Below are 22,919 nucleotides of genomic sequence, written 5' to 3'. Positions count from 1 at the left end.
TGGGTTTCATGAATTGTAAGCTTTATTGTTTTCCCCATCCAGAGGAGCCTGAAACAGAAGCGTGCAGCATCAAAGGCTTCCCGGTGGTAACTGTGCCCGGCACACCTGGAAGGGCCATCTCCTGCGTCGTTGAAAAGAAGGACTGCTTGCGGGATGCTTTGGGTCTGATTTCATGTGGGGTAATGGTGAGGCACAGGGCAGAGTCCCCGGGACAGCTGTAAGAATGGGCGCTGCGTGGTCTGGGCGTGCAGGTGGAGGCAGCCGGCGTTGGGTGCCCGGATCCTGGTGCTAGTACTTGGGGTACGTTGGCGGCAGCTTGCAGATGTTCTTGGTGTACTGGGGGCAGTAGGGCTGCACGGGGGGGCAGTAGCGCTGCACAGGGGGGCAATAGATCTGCACGGGGGGGCAGTAGCGCTGCACAGGGGGGCAGCACGGCGTCACGCAGGGGAACTGGGGCACGGGTTCCCTCTGGAAGGTGGAATGGCATGAGGGTCCTGAGTCATGGCAGGAGGAGCGGGAGCTGTGGCAGGAGGTCTCGCGACTGTGGCAGGATCCACGGGAGCACATCTTTCCGGGGAGTTGGCAAAGCTGTCAGGAGCAAGAGATCATCCTGGTGAGAGGAGACCCAGGCGCACTTCTCACGTAGCCTCAGCCCCTCCTTTCTTTCATTATACCTTTTCCCCAGCTCTCCCCTTTGCCTCTTTCTTTCTCTCCATCTTCCCAGCCCAACCCGAATGTACCCTGAGCCCTGCCCCACCCTTGGGGCTTGCTCCGGCCCCTCCTGCATGCAGCTTAGTCCCCCAAGTCGATGCAAGGAGCCTTGCCAGCCTCTCCTGAAGACCAGTTCCTATCCCAGGGCCCAGGGCCACCTGCAGGGAGCTCAAGCTGCTAGAGCATCCCTTGCCATTGCCTCACTGCCCCCCCTCCTGCCCCAGCCATCCCCATCCCCACGCCTGCTGCTCCTGGAGCAACACTCGGCTGCTGGCAGATGACACCAAGCTATGTGCCCACACCCAGGAGGACACAATGGCCCCCAGTGCCAGCTTCTCCTCTAGCAGCAGGAGCAGCAGCAGCAGCAGGAGGAAGAGGAGGAGGAGAACATGTCTTACCTCTGGAGCTGCAGGGAGAAGTGTCTGGATGCGATGGTGAGCGAGTGAGGAGCACTGGGCTGAGCCGCCTTTTATACAGCTCCCAAAGGTCACGTCGGGTATGAGACGCCAGTGCACAAGGGCGGTGGGGTTGTTCACGCGCTCAGTGAGGCACGTGCTGGCGCTGCCCTATTCTTAGTGCTTCCTCCTTGACGCACGGTGTTCTCTCCCATCTTTCAATGCCAGAGATTTCCCTAGGAGGAGGGGGGAAGCGATCTCTGTCCCGTTTCCTGGAGACTGACACTAAGCTCATCGGTATTCCCTAGGGTGCCGATGGGCAGCCGGGGTTGCATCAGGGGGAGAAATGTCGTTATGGCTCTGAAATGCTGACTCCTGCAGCAGGCACACCGTTGTGTGCAAGAGACAGCTCAGGACGTTAATTGAGGTGTTGTTTTATGACAAGGGGAAATGGGATTAGCAGGCCCTGGCTCGATGCTGGGCAGTCTGCTGGGATTTCCTTGGAGCTGTGCCATGACATAAAAGGAAACTCTTCATGATTCTCCACCTGCCCCTGCACTTCCCAGGGGAATGGGCCCCCCTCCTTCCTCCCCCTCTATCAAAGGTTCGTTGGTGCTGAAGGTCAGAGAACCTGCGCAGGGTCTGTGGCCATTCAGGTTTCCTTTCCTTGACTTTTTTTTCTCTGCATCTGTTTCTTACCGTTTTGTCACCTGACCTCATGAGCAGGGAAGTGTGGAAGACAAAGGATTCTGAGCAAGGGAGGTTTTCAGCTGAACTTTCAGGAAGGTTTTCATGCTGTCCCCATTGGCAACACGATGGGCATTAAGGCTGGATTTGTAATCCCACCTGAGTCAGCCTGTAAAGTGTAAAGCCAGGAAGGTGACAGCTCATCCCCCTTGGGAAATGTTACCCATCCGACTAACTGGATACCTGCTCCCAGAACCTCTTCTCCCCTCTCTCCAGAATCCGTGAGTCCCACAGCCCAAGGAATACCTTAGGCTAGAGGCGATGCAGTGACTTGCACTGAGCTTTGTGCAGTAAGGGAGGATTGCGTGAATTGCTGAGGGGTGTTTGGTCACTCTGCTGTGGATCCCAAACCCCAGGAGGCTGCAAGTGCCCAGGCGGTGACCCTGGTGCTTGCCCTCTGTGGGTGCCCATCCTGTGCTTAGGCTTCTCCTGGCTGGCCTCCAGGCTTCAGCCTGCAGCGTCCCACTGGCATTCCCCCTCGCTCTCTCCACCACCTGCAAGGACTTCCCCAAGTGGGGCGTCCTTGTTTTACACCCGCTCACCGATGTTTCTGAGCTCTCACATTCAGGTCCCGCTAAGGGAAATATGACTGTGTGGAGCTGCCACTGATGGCGTGCTGTTCTTTGAGGGGAGTACAAGAGGAAAGGGCAACGTGGAGTGATGAAATGCAGTTTTTGAGTGATGTGGGTGTTGGTAGCGGCTCGGTTGCATTCAGCAGGGATTGGCTGATGGTTTCTCCATCCTAAGGAATTGCAGGGGTTGGATTGGTGCTACACTACTGCACCTGGATCTAACGTGAGGTTGACATTCACATGCTAGGCCATTTCTCCACTCCAAAGCATACACCAGTGACAAGCAGTGGTGGCATAGGTAGGAGGAGTGCATGGCTTCTGTTTTTTTCCGAGGCATTAAAAAAAGCTGAAGGCAGTGACGTGGCGAGGCTGTGGGTCTGAGCTTGGAGTACCTCACTGCATGGACTGCCTAAGGGACGGACAGCTGTGAAGTCCTTTGTGCCCTTCCAGGGAACAATCTCTGCTTGTGCCCCAAAGCCAGAGTTTGCAGGCAGTGGTGTTTGGTGTTGTTTTTTTTTGCAGAGCCTGGGACAAAGAAGGTGTGTGGGGCAGCTGATGGTCTGAGTCAGGAGGGGGAGTTTTGTGCTGCTCAGCCCCTGGGATGCACATGGAGATTTGTGAGCTGAGAGCTTTTTCCTCTGCTAATGAGCCTATTTTGTCCCGTGATGTCCCCAGGAATAGTTGCTGCTGGACAGGGACAATGGGGCCCATGTCAAGTAGGAGAACCTTGGAGAGAAAAATCTAGAAGACCTTCAAGGCCCTGGAAAGTGAGAACAGAAACAGAAAGAGAATGTGGGTTTCATGAATTGTAAGCTTTATTGTTTTCCCCATCCAGAGGAGCCTGAAACAGAAGCGTGCAGCATCAAAGGCTTCCCGGTGGTAACTGTGCCCGGCACACCTGGAAGGGCCATCTCCTGCGTCGTTGGAAAGAAGGACTGCTTGCGGGATGCTTTGGGTCCGATTTCATGTGGGGTAATGGTGAGGCACAGGGCAGAGTCCCCGGGACAGCTGTAAGAATGGGCGCTGCGTGGTCTGGGCGTGCAGGAGGAGGCAGCCGGCGTTGGGTGCCCGGATCCTGGTGCTAGTACTTGGGGTACGTTGGTGGCAGCTTGCAGATGTTCTTGGTGTACTGGGGGCAGTAGGGCTGCACGGGGGGGCAGTAGCGCTGCACAGGGGGGCAATAGATCTGCACGGGGGGGCAGTAGCGCTGCACAGGGGGGCAGCACGGCGTCACGCAGGGGAACTGGGGCACGGGTTCCCTCTGGAAGGTGGAATGGCATGAGGGTCCTGAGTCATGGCAGGAGGAGCGGGAGCTGTGGCAGGAGGTCTCGCGACTGTGGCAGGATCCACGGGAGCACATCTTTCCGGGGCGTCGGCAAAGCTTTGGGGAAGAAAGAGGAAGAGAGGTACTGTCATGATCGTACGGCAATACCACTCCAAGCTCCTGCCCTCTACTTAGGTTTTTCCCAATTTCTCTCTTGAATTTCATTTTCCTGTCCATTGTCATATGTGCAAAATGATGATTCTGAAATTGATAATGCCATATCTTTTAAGGGATACTCTGTAGTGGTCCTGTTCTGGTGGAAATTTCATAAATCAGCAAGGTAATGCTGATGGCATTTGAAGGTTTAAGTTTACATCTGATTCTTAGCAGTCATTCAGCTCAGGTATCTCTCCCTCTGTCTCTATGTTGTTTGGAAATTAGTTCCTTGCTAGATCCCAAAGGCTCCCTGTCATAAACTAAAAACAAGAAACATCTAAGAGAAAGACAAGGTCTCAACACAGAACCAGTCAACCAAATGTCCCGAGTGGTATCCTAATGCCAAAAAACAGATAATTCAATATATTCCAACTTACCCTTTGTCGGAGCAGGGAAGAGCACTAAGAAGTGAAGCTGAATGAAGGAGCAGGAGATGGCTACTTTTATATACTTGTAGTAGACCTGCCCAAGAAATTATGCATCTCTTGGCAATGCTGACAATTAATCATGTAGTCACGTTCATATTTATCTTCTGTGTGTAGTTTTTAGCACTTCCGATTTGACAGTCGGGAAAAACAATTAGTACTTTTCCCTTGAGATGTTAATTGGCAATGGATTTCCTAATCTGCTTTATAAGGGGATTTTGAGGGTAATTTCGTAGTTGCATATTAGAAAGAACCTAACCCTAAAGTTATTGAGTGATTTGTCATTAGGCAACCAGTATTGCATCAACGTGCAATTCAAAAGTGTTGACTCCTGCTCCGCATGCTGCCCCTTTGTCCATGTGGCAGACTCACATTTTTGTTGATATGTTTTTCATGACACAAGGGACAGTAATTAACATCCACAACTCACATGGACCATACTTAGGGGGAAGTCCTGGTGACTAGCTCAAATGCACCTAACGCCTCAACACTGGAGATGACGTTACAAGGATGTTCCCAATTCCAATTTTTTCATTCTGTTTGTGAGTTCACAAACCATTGGCTGTTTTTCCTTGTGCCATGATACCATCCCATTTGCATTCCTCCCAGAAGAAGAGGATTTCAAATATGAACTAGAAAGTGCTGGGAAATTCTCACCTACTAGCACCCTGTTTTCAGATCCCCAATTGCTTCAGGCTTCTGCCTTACTTAAGCAGTTTTGTAATTTTTAACTCATTGCAGTGCTTCACCATTTAGTATTGGGTTTCTCTTAGAGCAGCCTAGGACTTGACTTTACAATGAAGAAATGGGTATTTGTTACTTGTGATTTTTATCCAGGTGGGAGCTGCCAGAACCCTCAAGAGCACCCTGTGGATCAGTGCTGTTGCAAGCAGAACAAGAGGGTCTGAAAAGTTGCTTACTGAGTTCATGAATTGGCATCTATCCCTGTAGAGATGCCTTTTGGAGGGTATTTTCATGTCAAATGAAAAAAAAAAAAGAAAAAAGAAAAAAAGCTTGCTACTTTGTCAGTGTTGTTGAGATGCTAACTCACTCTGAACCTGAAAACACATCCTGGGACAGCATGCCTCCATGTTCTGGTTGGATTTATCTTTTTTTTTTTTTCTTAAATATTTTTTAAATTATTTTTTATTTTTCAAGCCATGATTCAGCAAAAAATAAGCTAGCCTTTATTTAAGAAAATCTCACCTGGAGCCTTCTGCACAGCACTGTGAGTTCTAAGGAATATAGGAATGGTTCAACAAGGTTGATAAAGTTACTGCTCAACATGCTTAGTATACTTTGGGAAGACCCTTGTGTTGGTTCTCTGTCTTGCAGGGTGCATTCATTTCACCCCAGTGTAGCTACTAGAAGTTAGTCATTTAGGCTGAAGCTAATTGTGGAGCTCTTTGTGAAACTGATGGAGAGGAACTGGCAGAAGGAAGCAAGCGATCCTGTTCTAGAACAGACGTCTCAGCTAGATGGGCTGGTGACTAGGAAGATAAGAATTGTCTTAGGTTGTAAAAAGTAGACAGAGATTTCACATTTATTTTAACATGTGTGCAATATTTGCTGAAAACAGTAATTTGAAGTTCAGTGAAAGAGGAGGGTTAAAGAAGTCCTCTAGGTGCCTATTTGCATTTATTGGACACCTCAAAACCTTTGCAACTCTGAGTCAGAGTAACAAACACAGTATGTGGCACTGCTGAACTAGGGAAGTGAGAATGACAGTCCCAGGCTAACCAGGGTACAGACAAGCTCCCTGTATGCTGTACATAAATGCATTCGTCTGCTGCAGAAGTGTGTCTGGAATGACTGGCTTTCATTCATTTTGAAACTTTGGGATGTGGGCATTTTGTGGTGATTGAGAAGAGAAGAACAAGGAGCTGTGACTAAGAAGACAGAGGTAAAGATAATTCTCATGTAAAAACGTAGATGAGTAAAAAAGCATAAACATTTTCTATATTTGGAAATGAAATTTTATTGTCTCATCTACACATTTGGAGGATGACACAGAAATATCATGTATAAGCCACTACCAGAATAAATCATCCCCAGCCTTTTAGAGAAGAACAAAGACTGGGTGTTGCATGCTAAATACATTGAAACAGATCACATTTATATTTTGAAGAAAATTCAGATCACAAAAGAGGTATATAAGGATTCACATAAACCAAAAATGGGAATAGAGAAATGGCGATTTGAGCTTCAGGCATCAAGAGCATCATTGGTGGGTGCGTGTCCGGATCCTGGTGCTAGTACTTGGGGTACGTTGGTGGCAGCTTGCAGATGTTCTTGGTGTACTGGGGGCAGTAGGGCTGCACGGGGGGGCAGTAGCGCTGCACAGGGGGGCAATAGGTCTGCACGGGGGGGCAGTAGCGCTGCACGGGGGTGCAGCATGGCGTCACGCAGGGGAACTGGGGCACGGGTTCCCTCTGGAAGGTATAGTGGCAGGAGGACCCTGAGTCATGGCAGGAGGAGCGGGAGCCATGGCAGGAGGTCTCGCGACTGTGGCAGGATCCACGGGAGCACATCTTCCTGGGGAGTCGGCAAAGCTGTTGGGAAAAAAGGGAGGGAGAGAGAGAGAGAGACCATCATGCTGATATAGTAGCACCAATGTGCAAGTGCCTACCTGCCTGCCTTAATTTGCTCTGGAGCTTCCCATTTTCTTCCTAATTTCTTGTTCTTCATGGATAAGAAGATGATTTCAATGCTGCTTAGGTATTGGGAAGTGATTTATATCCCCCCCCTAAAAAAAATGACCTTTTACAGGCGCCTTTTTCTCTTCAGACAAAAAATTACTCAAACTATCCCTTGCCCATAAGCAGTCCCAGACTCTCCAGTGCCTTCTCTTCGAAAACTTCAGAAATCTTTCCATAAAGCTCTCTGACTGTCCTTCTCTCTCAGTATTTTCCAATCTTTCTGTTGTTTTGTTTTGTGCCTCTTCCTGTGAAGTCTACATCCCAGTTAGCATTTGCATTCATTCGTAGGTAACAAGAACTTGGTCACTGTCATAACCAAGGCCCAGAGAGAAGAAATAGGTATCATATTCCAGCTCTACCAGAGCTTCTATGAAAGCAGACGGTTTCGTAGAGAAACTCAGGAGAAACAGAAAAATTAAACTCACCCCTTTAGCAACAGAAATGAAGGTGTATAGGAGCAGAGAAGCGAATGAAGGTAACCAGGATGAGAGAGCTTTTATACTGTTCCAGAGGGTTATCTGGGACATGAGACATCTCTTGGCAAGTGTAACCTAATTACATATCCCAGCCCATTTTTATCCACTGTATTCAGCTTCCGACATTTTCCCTTTGATGCATTGTGCTTTTAGCATTATAATTGTCCCATAGGTTATTAATAGTGCTTTAATTCCTTCACCTCCCTATGAAAGAGATTGGAAGGTATTTCGCGCGAAGTGACGCCAGTACCGAAGATACTAATAGATCTGGTCATGGACAGCAAGTATCAAGCGGAAGAGGTGTTTGCAATTCAGAAACACTAATTCTTCAAGCTGTGCCGGGATGTTACATGGACTGAGAGCTAAACGTCATCACACCTGTGTGTGAAGAAAACTGATTACTAATGGGAACTCATGGGGATTATGTTTAGGGCAGGAATATTCTAACTGAATTGCTCAATGGAACCGGAAACTTTAATGAGAGATTCGGAATTAGCCCTCATAAGTCCCTCATGGATAATTCCAACCTGTCTATATGGTATGTCCTATCAATGATTCTTTTTCCTCTTGTAGATGCTGCCTTAGCCTAATTCTGCAATACTGTGCCGATGGCAGCGCTATGGAGTGCCTGGAGCAGAATGGGTTGAGGTGCACCCACCATTCTTAAGTCCTGTTCATGCTCCCAGAGGTATAGTTACTTTCTGTTCCTGTTTTCCTTTGTCCTTCTTTAATTTATTCCTATTTTCCTCCTAATATTTTAAATGAAATATGTCTTTAGCTTACTTCTGGGAAATTTTTACAAGTTGAGGTTGTAAGCAGGTGAGCCATGTGCCTGCCTCCAGCATAAGGTGGAAGTTCTTAAACTTCACAATAATCATAGAATCATACAATCTCAGAATCATAGAATGGCTTGGGTTGGAAGGGACCTCAAAGATCATCTAGTTATGTTGAAGGAATTTTGAAGATGATATATGAACTATTATCTGGGACAGAGCACTCTCCTGGTATTGCTGCCCTACTTTCAGTTCTGCAGCTCTTGTGGAAATATGCATTGGACAGGGCTGTAGCTCAAGAAAAAACAAACAAACCAGCCAGCTGCGGTAGAGGTACATGCTCCCGAGTCTGGATTTTCATGTGAATCACAGGTGAACTCCAGGTTTCCTTCCCATGTCCCCATACAGGTCATGCCCATCTCACGCAGCAATTACATTTTCTTCTCACATAAAAGGCAAGAATGTGTCAGCACAGGGATGGCATTGTGGGATTAGACATCAGGCACAACTGATTTTGGGTGATGCTCTCCTGACTCACCGGGATCCCTCAAACTGGCCTATTTGTGTCTGTGCTTCAGTATCACAATGTACAGAATGAACCTATAAATACTTCGCTGCAATGTTTTATTTAGGCTGTAGTTAGGTGATGCCTTTAGAAACCTTTGGTCACATGTGGCAGTAAATCTATCGTCATATTGAAGAGACCAGATGGTAAAATAAAAGAGGTGAGTCAGCTGCCGGGAAGCAAGGGCAGCGAATAAAAGCGGCTGTGGTCAGGGGACAGCAGAGCCCCTGTGCTCCTGCAGTGCCTCACCACTGCAGCCTCTATAAAGGTCTCCTCTTTCAGCCCCTTCCCTTCAGCTTGGCTTTACTTCTCCCACCGTACCCCTGTTCAGTAAGGTATGTGATTAGACTGGTGATCTGGATCATTTATGGAAAGCTATTTATAGATTGTAGCTCTGTTTTTACCCGCTACGTCTTGACTTGGCTCTGCCTAAATCTAAACAATTTGTTTAAATAGTTCAGGTGAGAGATACTTTATAAGGAATATTCTTTTTTTTTTTTTTTTTTTTTCTTCACTGATGAATCACATTTAATTATTAAAAATGATGATAAAAAGGTTTCTGGACTAAGCTCTTATATAGTGTCTAATATGTCATCCAGAAGATAATATCACATAGACAAAGATAAAACAAGGACAAAAAGAAGTCCCAATTTACTGTAGGAAAGCCCTCTATCCCTGGTTAACCCTGCTTATCTCTAAGTGTAGTAGAGAAAGAAATGCTGTGGAAAGAGATTTCCTTGCATCCAGCACCAGGTGACCTTTCCAGCCGGAGTACCCAGGGCCTGAAATGGTGTTCTCCCCTGGGGGGCATCCTTCGTCAGTTTGAACTCAACCTGGTAGGAGGTGGTGGGCTCCTGGCTGGGCATGCAGCTGGAGGCAGCCACGAGCTCCATGGGATCCTATAGCTGTGGTTCATGCTGAGAAACGTGGTCTGGGAGCACTCCTCCTCGCCTCTCCCTATTCTGATGTTTGCCTTGGGTTTAACATGCTTGTTGCAACCCATTTCTTGTACCCTTTTTTCTGCTGGATGGCTCAAGCCCATGTCCAGAAAATGTCCCCTGCAGAGGTTGCTCTTGGCACAGGTGCCATTGCAGCAGGAGGGAGGTGAGGACGATTTCTTGTTGAATTTACGCAATCTGCTTTCCGGCTCCTCTTCCCAGCCATGTGAGCTGAGATAATAAAACTGCAGCTAAGGTGAGATTTGCTGTCTCTGTTCCTTGGGCTCTTCCCTAAACGAATGACACAACCTGCAGCACTGCAGCTTAGCTGGGCACGTAGGTGAGAACTTGGACTGCTTTAAAAGAACTAAGATAAGAGATTTTATCTCCCCTTCCCTCAAAGGCTTTCAGTTAGGCCCAGACCCAGCCCGGACCCTCCTGTCTGGTTTGGTTTCCACGTCCTGCGTGCCGTAGGGTAGGTTTGGCATGGGGAGACAGGTACCTGGTGGCTGGAGGATGGGGACAGTTGGTGGCACCATGCAATGACCTCCTGCCAGTCCAGGGCTGCACGTCTCTGACCCTTCCATCTGCAATCATGTCCCTCATATATGGGAACCATGCGCCTCATTATTTTAATTAACAGTTATAATAAAACAAGTGCTAATAATAAGTTTCTTGTTTCTTTCAAAGACTCAGTGCAAACCCTTCGCTAATTAAATATCTAGTGCATTACACACCATACTGCTCTCATCCCACGGAGGCATGAATTTCGGCAGCAATCTGCCTCTGTGCTGGTGCACGCTGGGGATAGTGCAATGGGAAACACAGCTGCTGATTTTTAAGGACATCTCTCCATTTGATATTCTTTTATTTATTTATTTTTTCTTCTACATCTGCTAGGAAAGCTCAGCACTTTTCTGGTTTCTGCTGAGAAAAAGTTTTTTTTTTCTTTTTTTATTCTTTTTTATTCCTCCCCCCCCCCATTTTTTTTTCCATTAACCAATATTTCATCTAGGCAATATGGGCCCTTGCTGGCATTTTCAAAGAAGGTAAAGTTATCTTGCACAAAATATCTGTCTAACCCCATGTTCCATACCTAGAATAGGTCAGAAGGAAGATTAAGTATAATGGGGTCCTCCCTCTCCTTATGCCCTTTTGTTTATGGTCATCAGCGACTTTCAGGCTTCCTAGATGGAGTCTGCTTTTGTGCTCGGCAGCCACGTACGGAGGACTCGGTATTGCAAACCCGAGGCTTTGCTTTTAGGCTTTGCTCTTTCAAAACTTGCCAAGAGTCTGAGCCGCAGGGCCTGGCATCGCAGATCCCAGGGTGACCTTAACCTCCAGCTCCAGACAGTTTTGTCCAACCCAGTGCCTGGATCTGCCTGGCAGGTGCTGAAGGTTTGGGGATCGGAGCTGTGGCATATCGCTGCTGCCTGGGGAGTGCTGTGGGAAGGGGGGGAGCTGTCTGCAGGCTGTGAAAGGCAGCTCTCATTCATAAAGGTGAGCTTGGAAATGATGCTAAAAGCGGAAATGTTGGAAACACACCAGGACACCATCAAGTTTTGTGAGCTTTAGGTTTTAATATCACATCTTTGCTACTGGAGACAGAAGCAGGAAATGAATGGATTCAAATACTTGCTCGCGAGAGGGCAAATCACATTTCGGACGTGCTAACACCACGTCGCAGGAGCAGGAGAGGCACATTGCGCTGGAGGGAAGGGGCAAGACCTGCCCAAGCTCAGGGCTGCACCCTGCGGAGGCGAGGGGTGAGCGCAGCCCTGCAGCCGGCTGACCATTGCTGCATCCTCGGCCCTTCACTTCTGTTGCTGTGGGGGCCACTGCACTGGCTGCTTGATCTGCTGCTGCTGCTGCTGGCAGGGGACGGGTGCCACCGGCCCCTGCCCGGGCACAGTGACCACGGGGCCCTGGGGCTGCAGGACCACCACTGGCGTCACATCCTGCACGGCGCTCACTTCGTGGCAGACGACCTCCTCGGAGCCGTGGCAGGAGGAGCTGCCGCTGTGGCAGGAGGAGCTCTCGTTGCTGTGGCAGCCTCTGTCTCCACGGGAGCACATTTTTTGATCGGTGCGGGGAGCCTAGGGAGGAGAAAACCCTCGTAGTTAGATGCACAAAGCTTTCCACGCCCTGCTTTGCATTCAGATTTCCTCAGTGTGTTTACGATCTTGCTGGGGCTCTGCAGGGTTTGCCCACCCACCCATCCTGCTTCCTCACCTTGGGGCTTCGTTCCCACATCACTGGCACCAGAAAAATGCCCTCACCATGGCCCCAGTCTCCATTTCTGCCCGGCTCCACATTTCATTTCCCTGCTCTCCCTTGCTGCATCCCACTCATGCAAGATGTCCTGGGAGAAGCTGTGCAAGGGAGGAGCGGATGCGCTGCCCGCTGTCAGTCTATGCTGGAGCACAGGGGTCTGAAAAATTGGGCTCCTGGGCACAGTCAGTGAATTTGCAGCTGGGACTGCTGGTATTGGACCAGCAGCAAAATACACTTTCAAAGCCAGTTTCCCAAAATGAAGAAACTCCTGTGCCTTCCTCCCTCCTTCTGCCCTCCTCACCCTCTGTTCCCTGCACACCCACAGCTCATTGCTGCCTGACTTCCTAGGGCATGAGGAATATCCCGTGGGCATATCTGACCCCCTTCAGAGGGACCAAGCCCCTGGAGCTGAGGTTTCGGCAGTTCAGAAGATCCAGAGGCTCTTCAGGCTACTTCCTATCCTAGGTTAAATCTGCCTTCTCAGTTATTTCCTAAATGTCTTTAAGGACAGCTTAATACCTACAGCTCCTGAAGATTTACATATTCTAAAACAGTTAGGTAAAGGAATCAGGCTTGTAAGAGCAATTAGAGTCCCCGGCTGAACCTGAAGGTTTCTTCTGAAAAATCAGCCTGCCATCTCTCATTCATTCCCACATCCCCTTTACTCTTTTATTTTCAGTTTGTCCTTCAAATACTAGAAATCATGAGCACTGAAGCAACCCAAATACATTCACACCTGATATTTCTGCTTCTTAGCATCGGCAGTCTGGAGACCAGTTTTGATGGAGCAAATTGCTCCCGCCAGGGAGGCAGAACTTGGCTGGCCATAATCCCAGCACCTGCAGACTGAGCCCTCTCTGTAAGAGCATAGCTCATCTAATTTCAGCAGATTTTCCTGGGAATGCAATGTTAGCCATGCAGCAACAACTTACCTTGGCTGGGAAGTCTGCGAAGAGAGAGTGGATCTGAGTGAATGAGCTGCTCTCCCATCCGAGAACTTTTATATGGTTCCTAGCTCTCTTCCTGAAAATGCAATAACCCCTGGGGAAAAATGACCAACGTATTTACAAAACAGCCCCACCCCTAATTATCCACCACCTTCAAAAGCTTATTCAACCTGGTTCCTTTGATTGACTTGTCATATGGTAGATTGTCTTCCTTGTGTTACACAGCTTTAATTGCCACCCTGCCCCACACGGGTTGTAATGCACGAAGAGTGAAAACCGTGTGGGTGGCTTGGCTGTCTCACCATCATGCCCGGATGAGTTTTATATTGCAAAATGGATGGCAAAGGTGGCGTTTTTTGGGTTTCTGCCCTGCTGAAACCTCTCGCCCTAAGTCTGGCGGGGAGGAGAGGTCACAACACCTGGCTGTGGTGCCTCTCAGCTCTCTTGGCAGGGTCGTGCATGGTGGACAAGAGCCACCACTATCCAGCCATAAGTAATGGCAAGCTATTAGAAAGTCCCCACCACACATCCTCTATAAGCATCTCTTAAGGTGCCTTCACCTGTACGACATCTGGAGGTGCCAGCAAGCGGTGTGGGTCAGGAGCCAAGGGCCCCCTCTTGACCCCCTCTCTCTCAGCCAGTGTCATTTTCTGTAGCAATAAAACACGGTTAATGAAGATGGAGGTACGGGGAGTGCACTGAGATCTACAACTGGAAAGTGCCCTGTCAGAGCCAGGCAGAAAAAATGCTGGCCACTTTTGGAAGCCTTGGCTTGTACCTGTGAATTCCCCCAACATGCCGTGTGGTTTCTCTACTAGTCTTCCTCCCCTCATGTCTGATGTTTATAGCCATTTCACTGACATTGACACACTTACCACTAATATTCATTGCTGACATTTTTCCTCGCCAATGCTGAAAAACATCAAAGAGAATCACTCTTTTAAAATGACCTTTTTTTGAACATTTAAATTTTTTTTTTGTCACCTCTACCTGAAGTGGCCGCTGCCTGTGACAGGAAACACACGCCTACAGCTGCCGATGGGGCAAACCTTGCTCGTGAGTAAGCTGTGAGGAAAGCACTGAGGGCAGGGACCATGACCCTGCACCCGATGCCCGGCTCGAGCTTCCCCCGCGGTGCAAAGCAGCGGGCTGCTGCATGCCCGGCTCCGCTGCAATCGTCTGTGCAACCACCGCTTTGTATGTCACAGACACTTACTCAGCTCCTGGCCCAGGGCTGAGCTGCAACAGCCCTGATTTCTCCTTTTCCCTCCCATTAGACTGTGCCATTCCTGCAGTGCTCGCTCAGTGTTTTTGCTTGTTTTGCATCTTAGCTCCTTCTGCAGACAAAGGAGTCGTGAGGTTTTGGTGGGCAGAGATTGATGGAGCTTCTGAAGCAGAGGGCTGCCTCCCACATGCTATCTCTAAAGCAATTTCTTTAGTTTCTATCCAGAGGCATCAGTCCACGGCTTTCATCAAGATGCCAGATCCATGTTTACCGTTTGCCGTGCCTGTTTACAAACAGAAGCAGAGGGGCTTTGGCAGGCACCAACACGCTCAGGGACGCTATCACGGACCTGTAGCCAGGAAAAGCAAATCTCTCTTCCCCCATTGTGATTAGAGCGGGGAGGAAACGTGCGAGTGCAAACGCACGAGTGTGCTTGCCCGCTCTTTCACCCAGCCTCCGCATCACCCAGCTTCATGATGGAGGGATAAGCCCCGCATGTTGGCATGCAAAGCGCAGCAGCCCCAGGGATGCAGGGATCCAAAGAGATGCAGCCCCGGGCCCAGCAGCATTGTGCTCAAACTCTGGGTGCAAAAGCATCCTCCTCTGCTGGGTCTGCTTTCTTATTATATCATCTAGCCTGGTTAGCGCCTAAGCTTGTGCTGTGCTTGTTGAGATGAGCCTCTAAGAACGAGCTGGGTGGGACAGTGAATAACAGGTCTACATTTCAATTATTTAATTTTTGGGGGGTGGTGCTATTGGATTTTTATTTTTTATTTTTGTCAGTTAGTTGAATAGCCAAAAAGTTTTTGATTACTCCAGGTTTTACTGTGTCTTCTGGAAGTCTTTCAGAAGTTGTTTGAGCTTTCTGAGTTCTTCACTACCTTTGATCCTACCAGATGAAGCAGGGAAAATAATAGAAATCAATAACGAAGAGGTAGATTTTAGAAATATAAGTAGATGCAAATAAGTGATAAGGCTGACTAATTTTAGAATGGAATTTATTATGGCTGGTGACAAAATGTTGTGTAATGTTCCCTGCACTACAGGTCTCCAGTCTTACAACATTTTGCAGCAAGAAGATACCTGTCATGGCACTGAACACAGGGCTGGAGCTCAGGGGATTTGGGTTTTTGTAAGGTGTGGTGTTTTACGAACATCAGGGCAAAGTTTTCTGGTTATTTATGGAGGCAAAAGGTTTAAAATCCTCCCAGGTGAGTGAAAGAAGCAATGGTAAAAAATATTTTACAGTGGAATTGTAAATTTAAGTGAGCATGGATCTATGGGTGTTTTTTCCTCTGTTACCAACATGTGGAGGAGTCCAAAAACCCAGAGAACAATCCTGAAACTTGTAACTTTTGGCAAATACCAAGTCACAAGCAGGACCTGGCACTCGAGCTTCCCCCGCACTGCCCCATCAGCACAGAGGAACCATCTTCTACCTCCACGTAATTTAGGGCCTGATCCTATCAAAAAATGTCATGAAGCAGGTTGCTGCGAGGAAGGAAACCAGCTTGTTTGAGTTGCCTCATGCTGCTGGTGCAAGCAAACGTTTACGTGCTCCAGCTTACGACATCTCTTGCAATCTCGCTGGGACGGGAGCCTGCCGTGTAATTGTTTCCAAGTAAACAGCCTTGCACTCCCAAGGTCACGCTGTAAATAATAATCAGGCGGAAATCACCTGGGCGTTTTGCATATCTGCTTAACATAGCTTGTAGGGTCTGGCCTGCGCTCCCCTGCCGAGGCTCAGCAGGGCAGAGCAGTTCCTCTTGGTGGGGAAAGCATCAGGGGGAGCTCCAGCATCTGCAAGAGCCAAATGGAGCAGCTTCTCCTGCTGGTGAAAGCTGTGCATTTTACTTGTACTAAAGTTAAATTACATTTAGGTCTAGTCGTAAAACATATGTCATATATAGGGGAAAGTAAATCTTCAAGTAGACTGTTTGGGTATCTGCCTGTGCTTTGAATGAAGGAGCCAGAAATTAAAGAAACCATCCTGATACTGAAGTTCCCACAGACAATGAGGTTTTATTTCCCAACCCATGCAAAAAAGCAGATGGAGGAAGGAATCTTTTCCCACCACCAAAGCATGAAGCCCTTTTCCCAGCGGTGCTCCCAACAGCATTACAAGCGCAGCCTGATGCGAGGAATTCAAAGCTCCTGGTCCATTGGAAAAGCCTCAGCGTGGCACATCCAGGGCACGTCTGCGTGAGCAAGGGTGGCTGCTGGCTCCTTCATTTCTTCTGGCTGGGGGGCCAGTGGCAGCTCTGCTTGCTCTGTTGGGTCTCAATGTCGGGAATGACCACGGGGCACTTCTGCTGCATGGCCTGGGAGGACCCAGCACCTCCAGAGCTTAGCTCTGGGCTGGAGAATTCCCCGCTGCCGTAGCCCGATGCTCCGCTAGAGAACCCCAATTCCCCACTGCTCCCACCCGCGGTTAAAGCCTTTTCTCTGTGGCATGCATTGCCTCCATAGCTGGAGCCTCTTCCCGCACCGATGCCCAAATTCCCAGTGTAGCAGCTGGATCCTCCACCACCCTCTGAGCTGCCAACCATTCTCCGTCCCGCGTCCTCGATGCCGTATCCTGCTCCCCGCCGGGTGCTGTAGGCTGGGACTGTCCCCCCTGCGGAGCTCCAGCCGGAAGTCCCCCCGCTGTCACCACTGCTTATGATAACAGCCCCATCCCCGCCACAGCTGTACCCTGCTGCAATGCTGCAGGTGGAGGATGCTGGCATGGCCGGGCAGGGTGAAGCTTCCCGGCTGCAGGTGACGGAGCCGTCCCCGCCAAAGAAGAAGGATCCCCGTCCCTCGATGCTCGAGGAGCACCCGTGGCATCCTCCATAGTGCGAGGGGATGTCATTATTGTAGCCCCTGTTCTGGCGGGAGCATCTCCCTCGGAGACAGTGAAAAATCTGAAAGAGGAAAAAGAAAAACTTCACTGCCTCATTTTGCTTCAGGTTTGCACCCTGGCAGCAGGGAGACTGCAGGCGGTGCGGTCAGAAAGGTGTTTCCAGGGCCTGGGGCAATGCCAGGACACTGCTCAGCTGATCTTCAAATACAAGAGCATTTTGACTTTTGCTGGGATAGCTTTTCTGTTTCTAAACTCTAGGCTGTCTTTCTGGAGAATCAGAATCTGAAATATATTCTTTTAACATCTAATAACCATGACGGTTCCCCCCACTCATCTTCATGATGAGCTGGAAAGACAGCATGGATTATCTTTGCTTCTGTTTATAAAGTGCTGCAAGAGCAGGGGATCAAGATTTCCATGTGAGGCGACGTTGCCGTCTGTATTTTTGCAGCCGTTGCTTAGTGTCCCCAGGGGGCTTTAGATAAGGTGAGCAGCCCAGCCATGGGAGACTTCCCACTTAACCACTAGGAAGTACAACGTAGGCTTGTTATTAAATAATATAAAAAGTATCTCTCAAACGTTGAAAGCTGCAAAGACTGCCAGTTACCCTGTGCTGATCCCGCTAGAGACTCAGCTGTGTTTTCAGCCTGCTTGAGCTTGCAGTCCAGTGACCTGACTTTACTTTGCTTCCCAGTGGTCCAAGGGAGAGTGTAATAAAGCCTGTGCCATAGGAGGAAACCATACAGACACCAAGAACTTTGCTAGGGGTGCTCAGGCAGCATGGGTTGAGATCTCAAATGGAGCTATCTATCTCCCATGAATATGCAATCATAAAGATGAAGAAAAAGCAGACTTACCCCCGTCAGCCATTGGAAACACATTTAGAAGATTAAAGTTGACTGAATGAAGAGCTTTAACACACGGGAACTTTTATATGGCGTTTAGCATATATGGGAAGTGAGACACCCTAAGGAATGGCAAGGATTTATTTACCAATCAAACACTGATTTCAGTGTTTGCTTTGACTCATGACAACTGATCAATATCTTTCCCTCGCGCTGCTCACTGTGCTGCATGCGGCGGTAATTGCTACTTCTGCCTAATGATCCTATTTTCTGCTTAATGACCCTATTCCTGTGCTCTTGCCCAAAGCGAGGAGAACGGCTCCTGTCCCCAGCGAGGCAGAAACACTGGGGGAGGTGGGTGGCAGCGTGGGTGCAGGGAAATGCTGAGAATGAGAACTTGGTGAGCGTGGGGCAGATGGTGGTGGTGCCTGGGTCCAGCTTCAGCATCGCTGCCAAGGCAGATGTGATAGAGGGGTACTCGGAGAGGGGAAGGCGTGGGGATGCTTTCATCCAGGGCTGCACCCAGCACCCTCCAACATCTTACTGGTGGTTCTGTAGGGGAATTTTCTGAACCAGGAGCTTGTCCAAAGCAAAGCGCCTGGCTTGGGTATTTGGTGAGGATGCTACAGATGCTCTGGGAAAGCTTATGGACCCTGGAGAGAATTGCAAAAGTGTAAATGTCCTAACACTTAAATCCTCTGTGGCAGGATTACCCTTCAAATGAAGGAGTAACCTGCCAGGTGCCTTCCTTCTGCGTTCACCCCTGCTGTGCCCTTCCTCTGGCTTGGGAAGACCACCGAGTACCAGGGCCTCCAGGGAGGCTGCTCCATCTGGCCTCAGGGGGCTGCGCAGGGGCCGTGCTGGTGGTGCTGCCTGACCCTTGGTGCCCCAGCTCGGCTCTTGCTGGCAGGACTGGGTCTGCTCAGCCCCAAGGTATTTTCCCCTAGGGATGCTGAATCCCAGCTTTGGCTCAAGGCCACATCTACCAGGCTGTAAGCAGTGCGAAGGGGTGTTGCTGCTGTCCTCGGTATTGCATTTAGTAGCAGGTTTCCAGAGCTTGGGCAAGGAGGGATTAAGGCCTGGAGGTGTGCTGTGGTGTGTTCGGCGGCCTAAGGGATGTGCTGCTGGCTTTATTTCCCTCTGCTTGGCCCAGGGCTGGCTCAGCCAGCACAGAGGCTCACCTCTGCACAGAACCCCTCCAAGCTTTGGGAGCAATGGGGAAGAGCAAGGACATGGACATCGGCATGGCATTATCAGCCACTCCGGATGGTGACAGCTGCTAACATGGCTCATCACTGGTGTTTGAACTTCAGGAGCAAGCCTGAGGAGCTCAGCCTCATCCTCCCACAGCTCTGCATTGCTCCGGGGGCATCCTCACATGCTGCAGTCCTGGGGGAGCCTAGGGGCTGGAATGGCTGTGAGGGGGAAGCACCCTACAGAGGTGTTGCAGGGACACTGGGAGATGTGCATGATTGGTGGTTTAGGCAGTGCAGTTGCTCTGTTTTGGAGCCCAGGGGAAACGAAAGTTGCAACAGACTCCTGGGCTGTGAGCTGGGTGGCTTTAGTGCTCACTTTGTGGCAAAGCACTGCTGAACTGACCATCTCCTCCACAGAAAGGAGGCATACAGCTCCTCAGATATTATCCTAGCTGCAAAGAAAATGAGGAGCTGGTTGAGAATACAAGAAAAAAGAAACTGCAAACTAAGTATGCTTTGTGATATGATTACATTTATTAGCTGTTTGAAAAAGCAGAAGTGTCTGATCAAAGACGTTCCAACGCCAGCAGCAGGGCAAAAGGCTGATGATCCTGGAGTTCACGGCGTGGGGAGGCAGCACCAAGGGGTGAGAGGAGAAGAGGACACGCTGAGAGGAAGCTGGAACCCAGCCAGGCGTGGGAGGGAAAGCGGTGCCATGGCAGAGGCAGGGCTGTTGGTGCTGAGCGCTGAGCTGCCAGGGCTGTTACTTGTGGCTGGGGGGCCAGGGGCAGGCCTGCTTGGTCTGATGGCCCTGGGTGCTGGGAATGACAATGGGGCATTTCTGCTGCATGGCCTGGGACGAACCTCCACTGCCCCCGCCAGAGCCCCCACTGCAGCAGCATCCAGAGGAGCCACCTCCTCCACCTCCGGAGCTCACAATGATCTTCTGGCCAGATCCTCCACTGCTGCTGCTGGATCCTCCTCCCATGCTGTAGCCTGAGGAGCCTCCACCACAGCATCCAGAGGATCCACCGCTGCTGCTTCCACCTCCAACAATTATGATCTTGCCTCCTGAGGAGCCACCACTGCTGGATCCTCCACCGCAGCACCCAGAGGAACCACCACTGCTTCCACCTCCAATTATGCTCTTTGATCCACCACTGCTGTATCCTCCTCCCATGCCATAGCCTGAGGAGCCCCCACTGCAGCACCCAGAGGATCCTCCACTGCTGCTTCCACCTCCTACAATTATGATCTTGCCTCCTGATGACCCACCACTGCTGGATCCACCACCACAGCACCCAGAGGAACCACCACTGCCTCCACCTCCAATAATGCTCTTTGATCCTGATGACCCACCGCTGCTGTATCCTCCTCCCATGCCGTAACCTGAGGAGCCCCCACCGCAGCACCCAGAGGATCCTCCACTGCTTCCACCTCCGATAATGCTCTTTGATCCTGATGACCCACCACTGCTGTATCCTCCTCCCATGCCGTAACCTGAGGAGCCCCCACCGCAGCACCCAGAGGATCCTCCACTGCTTCCACCTCCGATAATGCTCTTTGATCCTGATGACCCACCGCTGCTGTATCCTCCTCCCATGCCGTAGCTGGATCCTCCACCGCAGCACCCAGAGGATCCACTGCTGCTGCTTCCACCTCCTACAACTATGATCTTGCCACCCGAAGCCCCTCCACTGCTGGATCCACCACCGCAGCACCCAGAGGACCCTCCACTGCTTCCACCTCCAATTATGCTCTTTGATCCTGCAGACCCACCACTGCTGTATCCTCCTCCCATGCCAGAGCCAGAGGAGCCTCCACCGCAGCACCCGGAGGAGCCACCGCTGCTGCTTCCACCTCCTACAACTATGATCTTGCCTCCTGATGACCCACCACTGCTGGATCCACCACCACAGCACCCAGAGGACCCTCCGCTGCCTCCACCTCCAATAATGCTCTTTGATCCTGAAGACCCACCACTGCTATATCCTCCTCCCATGCCATAGCTGGAGCCTCCACCACAGCACCCAGAGGATCCACCGCTGCTGCTTCCACCTCCTACAATTATGATCTTGCCTCCTGATGACCCACCACTGCTGGATCCTCCACCGCAGCACCCAGAGGACCCTCCACTGCCTCCACCTCCAATAACGCTCTTTGATCCCGAAGAGCCACCGCTGCTGTATCCTCCTCCCATGCCGTAGCCTGAGGAGCCTCCACCACAGCAGGAGCCCCCTCCTCCACCGCCGGAGCTCACAATGACCTGGGCAGAGCCCCCGCTGCCACCCCCGCAGCAAGAGGAGCCCTGTGCCTGGTAGCTGGAGGAGCTGCCCCCGTGGCAGCACGAGCCCCCGCTGTGGCACCCCCCGGACTGGGAGGACGTCTCATGGCAGCCTCCGGAGCTCTGTCGGGAGCACATCTTTGAGCAGCGACCCTGCAAGGAACAGAGCTGTTATTCAGGAGCCCCTCAGAGATGCTGCTGAGGTATCATGACAAACCCAAATTCTTGCATTATCCCATCTGCCCCATCTTCTCCGGTCCTACTGCAATGTCAACTTCATAAAGCCCCTCTCCCTTGAGAGACAGCAGGGAAGACCTGAATTGAGACCCACCCATGGTCTGTCCCTCTGATCACTCATGTACAGAAAAACGCCGCACACAGGAACATGGAGAACATCCCCAGAGATTTGTGTGCTTGCTCGGACAAGCTCAGACCTGGCAGTCTGTGAAAAGCTTAGTCCCACTGGAAATCCTTCTGGATTTACAGGCTGCTAAAACCCGCGGTTATCTAAAACCCAGCCATGGCTGAGTACCCTGAGGGTGCCAGGTACAGCCCCTTCTGTAAGGGAGGCAGTCCTGCAGGCACACCGCAAAGGTTTTGGAGAATTGAAGTTGAGCTGGAATGGTTCCCCTGTTCAAAATGTGCTCCAAGACCACAGGTAGAGCGACCTCTCTGAGAAAGGCTTGGGAAAGTTCCCGTGTCAAGGGGCTTACCTTCCGTGCAGCTGGAAACGCGTGCAAGGCTCGGAGGTAGGCGAGTGAGGAGCCGTTGGATACGTTAGCTTTTATATCGAACCAACGGGGCTCTTAAGGGAAGTGAGACACCCTAAGGAATGCTGATAGATTTATTTACTGAGCCTGGCTTCACCTGCCTCCTTTGACTCACTTGCTGCAGATAGGTGATACAGAGGTGATCAGTGATGTACCAATTACGTTTTGAACCGTAGTTGCTATTTTTACTTAATGATTAACTTCCGGGAGCCTTGCTCTGAAATGTTGGGGGTCAATATCTCCTGGGGGTCTGACCCCCAGGACTGACAGGGGGCTCCCCACTCCCTTTCCCCTTGGCTGCAGCCTCTTGGGTGCTCAGCAGAGAGCGGAGGCAGAGCGGATGCTGAGGGATGGAGGCTGCAGCAAGGCAGGGCTAGGTGAAAGGATGAGGGCAAAGGATGCGCTGGAGCAGAGTCCGAAGGGACCTGGGGAAGGTCTGTGCTCAGCTCCGGCTTCCCAGGTGCCCTGATCACTGGGCTGAGTGATCAGAGCCAGTAAGGTCTTGAAATATTTCCGTCTGCAAAAGCTCATTTGAAGGCCATCAAGACCCTACCCTTGGAAATGCACAGCACATTGAGTGTTTCCTCTGTCTCAGGTGATCTTCTGGAGGTGATGCTTTGCTGGCCAGCCCCCCTGCAGCTGAGATTAGGGGGACATCTGTGTGTTTTGCTGTGAAATGTGCCTTTCTGGAGAATGACACTTTGTCAGCACGGAAACTACAGCGCGGGCTGCCGTGCTTTGTAGCACCTTCA

General features: G+C 50.4%; 4 protein-coding genes across 5 annotated transcripts; all 4 read right to left on the bottom strand.

Moving 5' to 3' along the window:
* Window positions 1–1,243, bottom strand: LOC136788138 (putative small proline-rich protein 5). The gene is made up of 2 exons (XM_066986133.1): window positions 1,110–1,243; window positions 1–588 (listed from the first exon to the last, which is right to left on the bottom strand). Exon 2 carries the CDS (start codon window positions 565–567, stop codon window positions 289–291), a length of 279 nt encoding a protein of 92 aa, XP_066842234.1. The 5' UTR covers window positions 568–588; window positions 1,110–1,243; the 3' UTR covers window positions 1–288.
* Window positions 1,244–3,218: 1,975 nt separating this feature from the next.
* Window positions 3,219–4,404, bottom strand: LOC125180209 (putative small proline-rich protein 5). The gene is made up of 2 exons (XM_048049148.2): window positions 4,283–4,404; window positions 3,219–3,806 (listed from the first exon to the last, which is right to left on the bottom strand). Exon 2 carries the CDS (start codon window positions 3,783–3,785, stop codon window positions 3,507–3,509), a length of 279 nt encoding a protein of 92 aa, XP_047905105.1. The 5' UTR covers window positions 3,786–3,806; window positions 4,283–4,404; the 3' UTR covers window positions 3,219–3,506.
* A 1,879-nt stretch (window positions 4,405–6,283) lies between these two features.
* On the bottom strand, window positions 6,284–7,586 carry LOC125180207 (putative small proline-rich protein 5). Its single transcript, XM_048049147.2, has 2 exons — window positions 7,455–7,586; window positions 6,284–6,882 (listed from the first exon to the last, which is right to left on the bottom strand). Exons 1-2 carry the CDS (start codon window positions 7,554–7,556, stop codon window positions 6,583–6,585), a joined length of 402 nt encoding a protein of 133 aa, XP_047905104.2. The 5' UTR covers window positions 7,557–7,586; the 3' UTR covers window positions 6,284–6,582.
* An 8,643-nt stretch (window positions 7,587–16,229) lies between these two features.
* LOC125180205 (loricrin-like) lies at window positions 16,230–22,258 on the bottom strand. Of its 2 annotated transcripts, none has more exons than XM_066986102.1 (3): window positions 22,111–22,258; window positions 19,962–21,550; window positions 16,230–16,585 (listed from the first exon to the last, which is right to left on the bottom strand). In XM_066986102.1, exons 2-3 carry the CDS (start codon window positions 21,533–21,535, stop codon window positions 16,456–16,458), a joined length of 1,704 nt encoding a protein of 567 aa, XP_066842203.1. In that variant the 5' UTR covers window positions 21,536–21,550; window positions 22,111–22,258; the 3' UTR covers window positions 16,230–16,455. The 2 variants fall into 2 exon arrangements, with proteins under 2 accessions (XP_066842203.1, XP_066842202.1); XM_066986101.1 differs by lacking the exon at window positions 16,230–16,585 and having other exon boundaries at window positions 19,624–20,334; window positions 20,425–21,550.
* Between the last annotated feature and the right edge of the window lie 661 nt (window positions 22,259–22,919).

This window comes from Anser cygnoides, chromosome 33 (genome assembly GCF_040182565.1).
Source record: "Anser cygnoides isolate HZ-2024a breed goose chromosome 33, Taihu_goose_T2T_genome, whole genome shotgun sequence".
Classification (NCBI taxonomy): domain Eukaryota; kingdom Metazoa; phylum Chordata; class Aves; order Anseriformes; family Anatidae; genus Anser; species Anser cygnoides.
Note: the sequence above shows the minus strand (reverse complement) of the source record. Positions and strands in the feature narration are given on the sequence as shown.

What these genes read in the sequence shown, in the direction of transcription:
- LOC136788138 (XM_066986133.1), bottom strand. Translation starts at nt 567, where the DNA reads ATGTGCTCCCGTGGATCCTGCCACAGTCGCGAGACCTCCTGCCACAGC.
- LOC125180209 (XM_048049148.2), bottom strand. Translation starts at nt 3,785, where the DNA reads ATGTGCTCCCGTGGATCCTGCCACAGTCGCGAGACCTCCTGCCACAGC.
- LOC125180207 (XM_048049147.2), bottom strand. Translation starts at nt 7,556, where the DNA reads ATGTCCCAGATAACCCTCTGGAACAGTATAAAAGCTCTCTCATCCTGG. An exon ending in TCATTTCTGTTGCTAAAGGG is followed by an intron (nt 6,883 to 7,454) that starts GTGAGTTTAATT and finishes TTTTCCCAACAG; the next exon opens with CTTTGCCGACTCCCCAGGAA.
- LOC125180205 (XM_066986102.1), bottom strand. Translation starts at nt 21,535, where the DNA reads ATGTGCTCCCGACAGAGCTCCGGAGGCTGCCATGAGACGTCCTCCCAG. An exon ending in GGAGGTTCGTCCCAGGCCAT is followed by an intron (nt 16,586 to 19,961) that starts GCAGCAGAAATG and finishes GGAATTCTCCAG; the next exon opens with CCCAGAGCTAAGCTCTGGAG.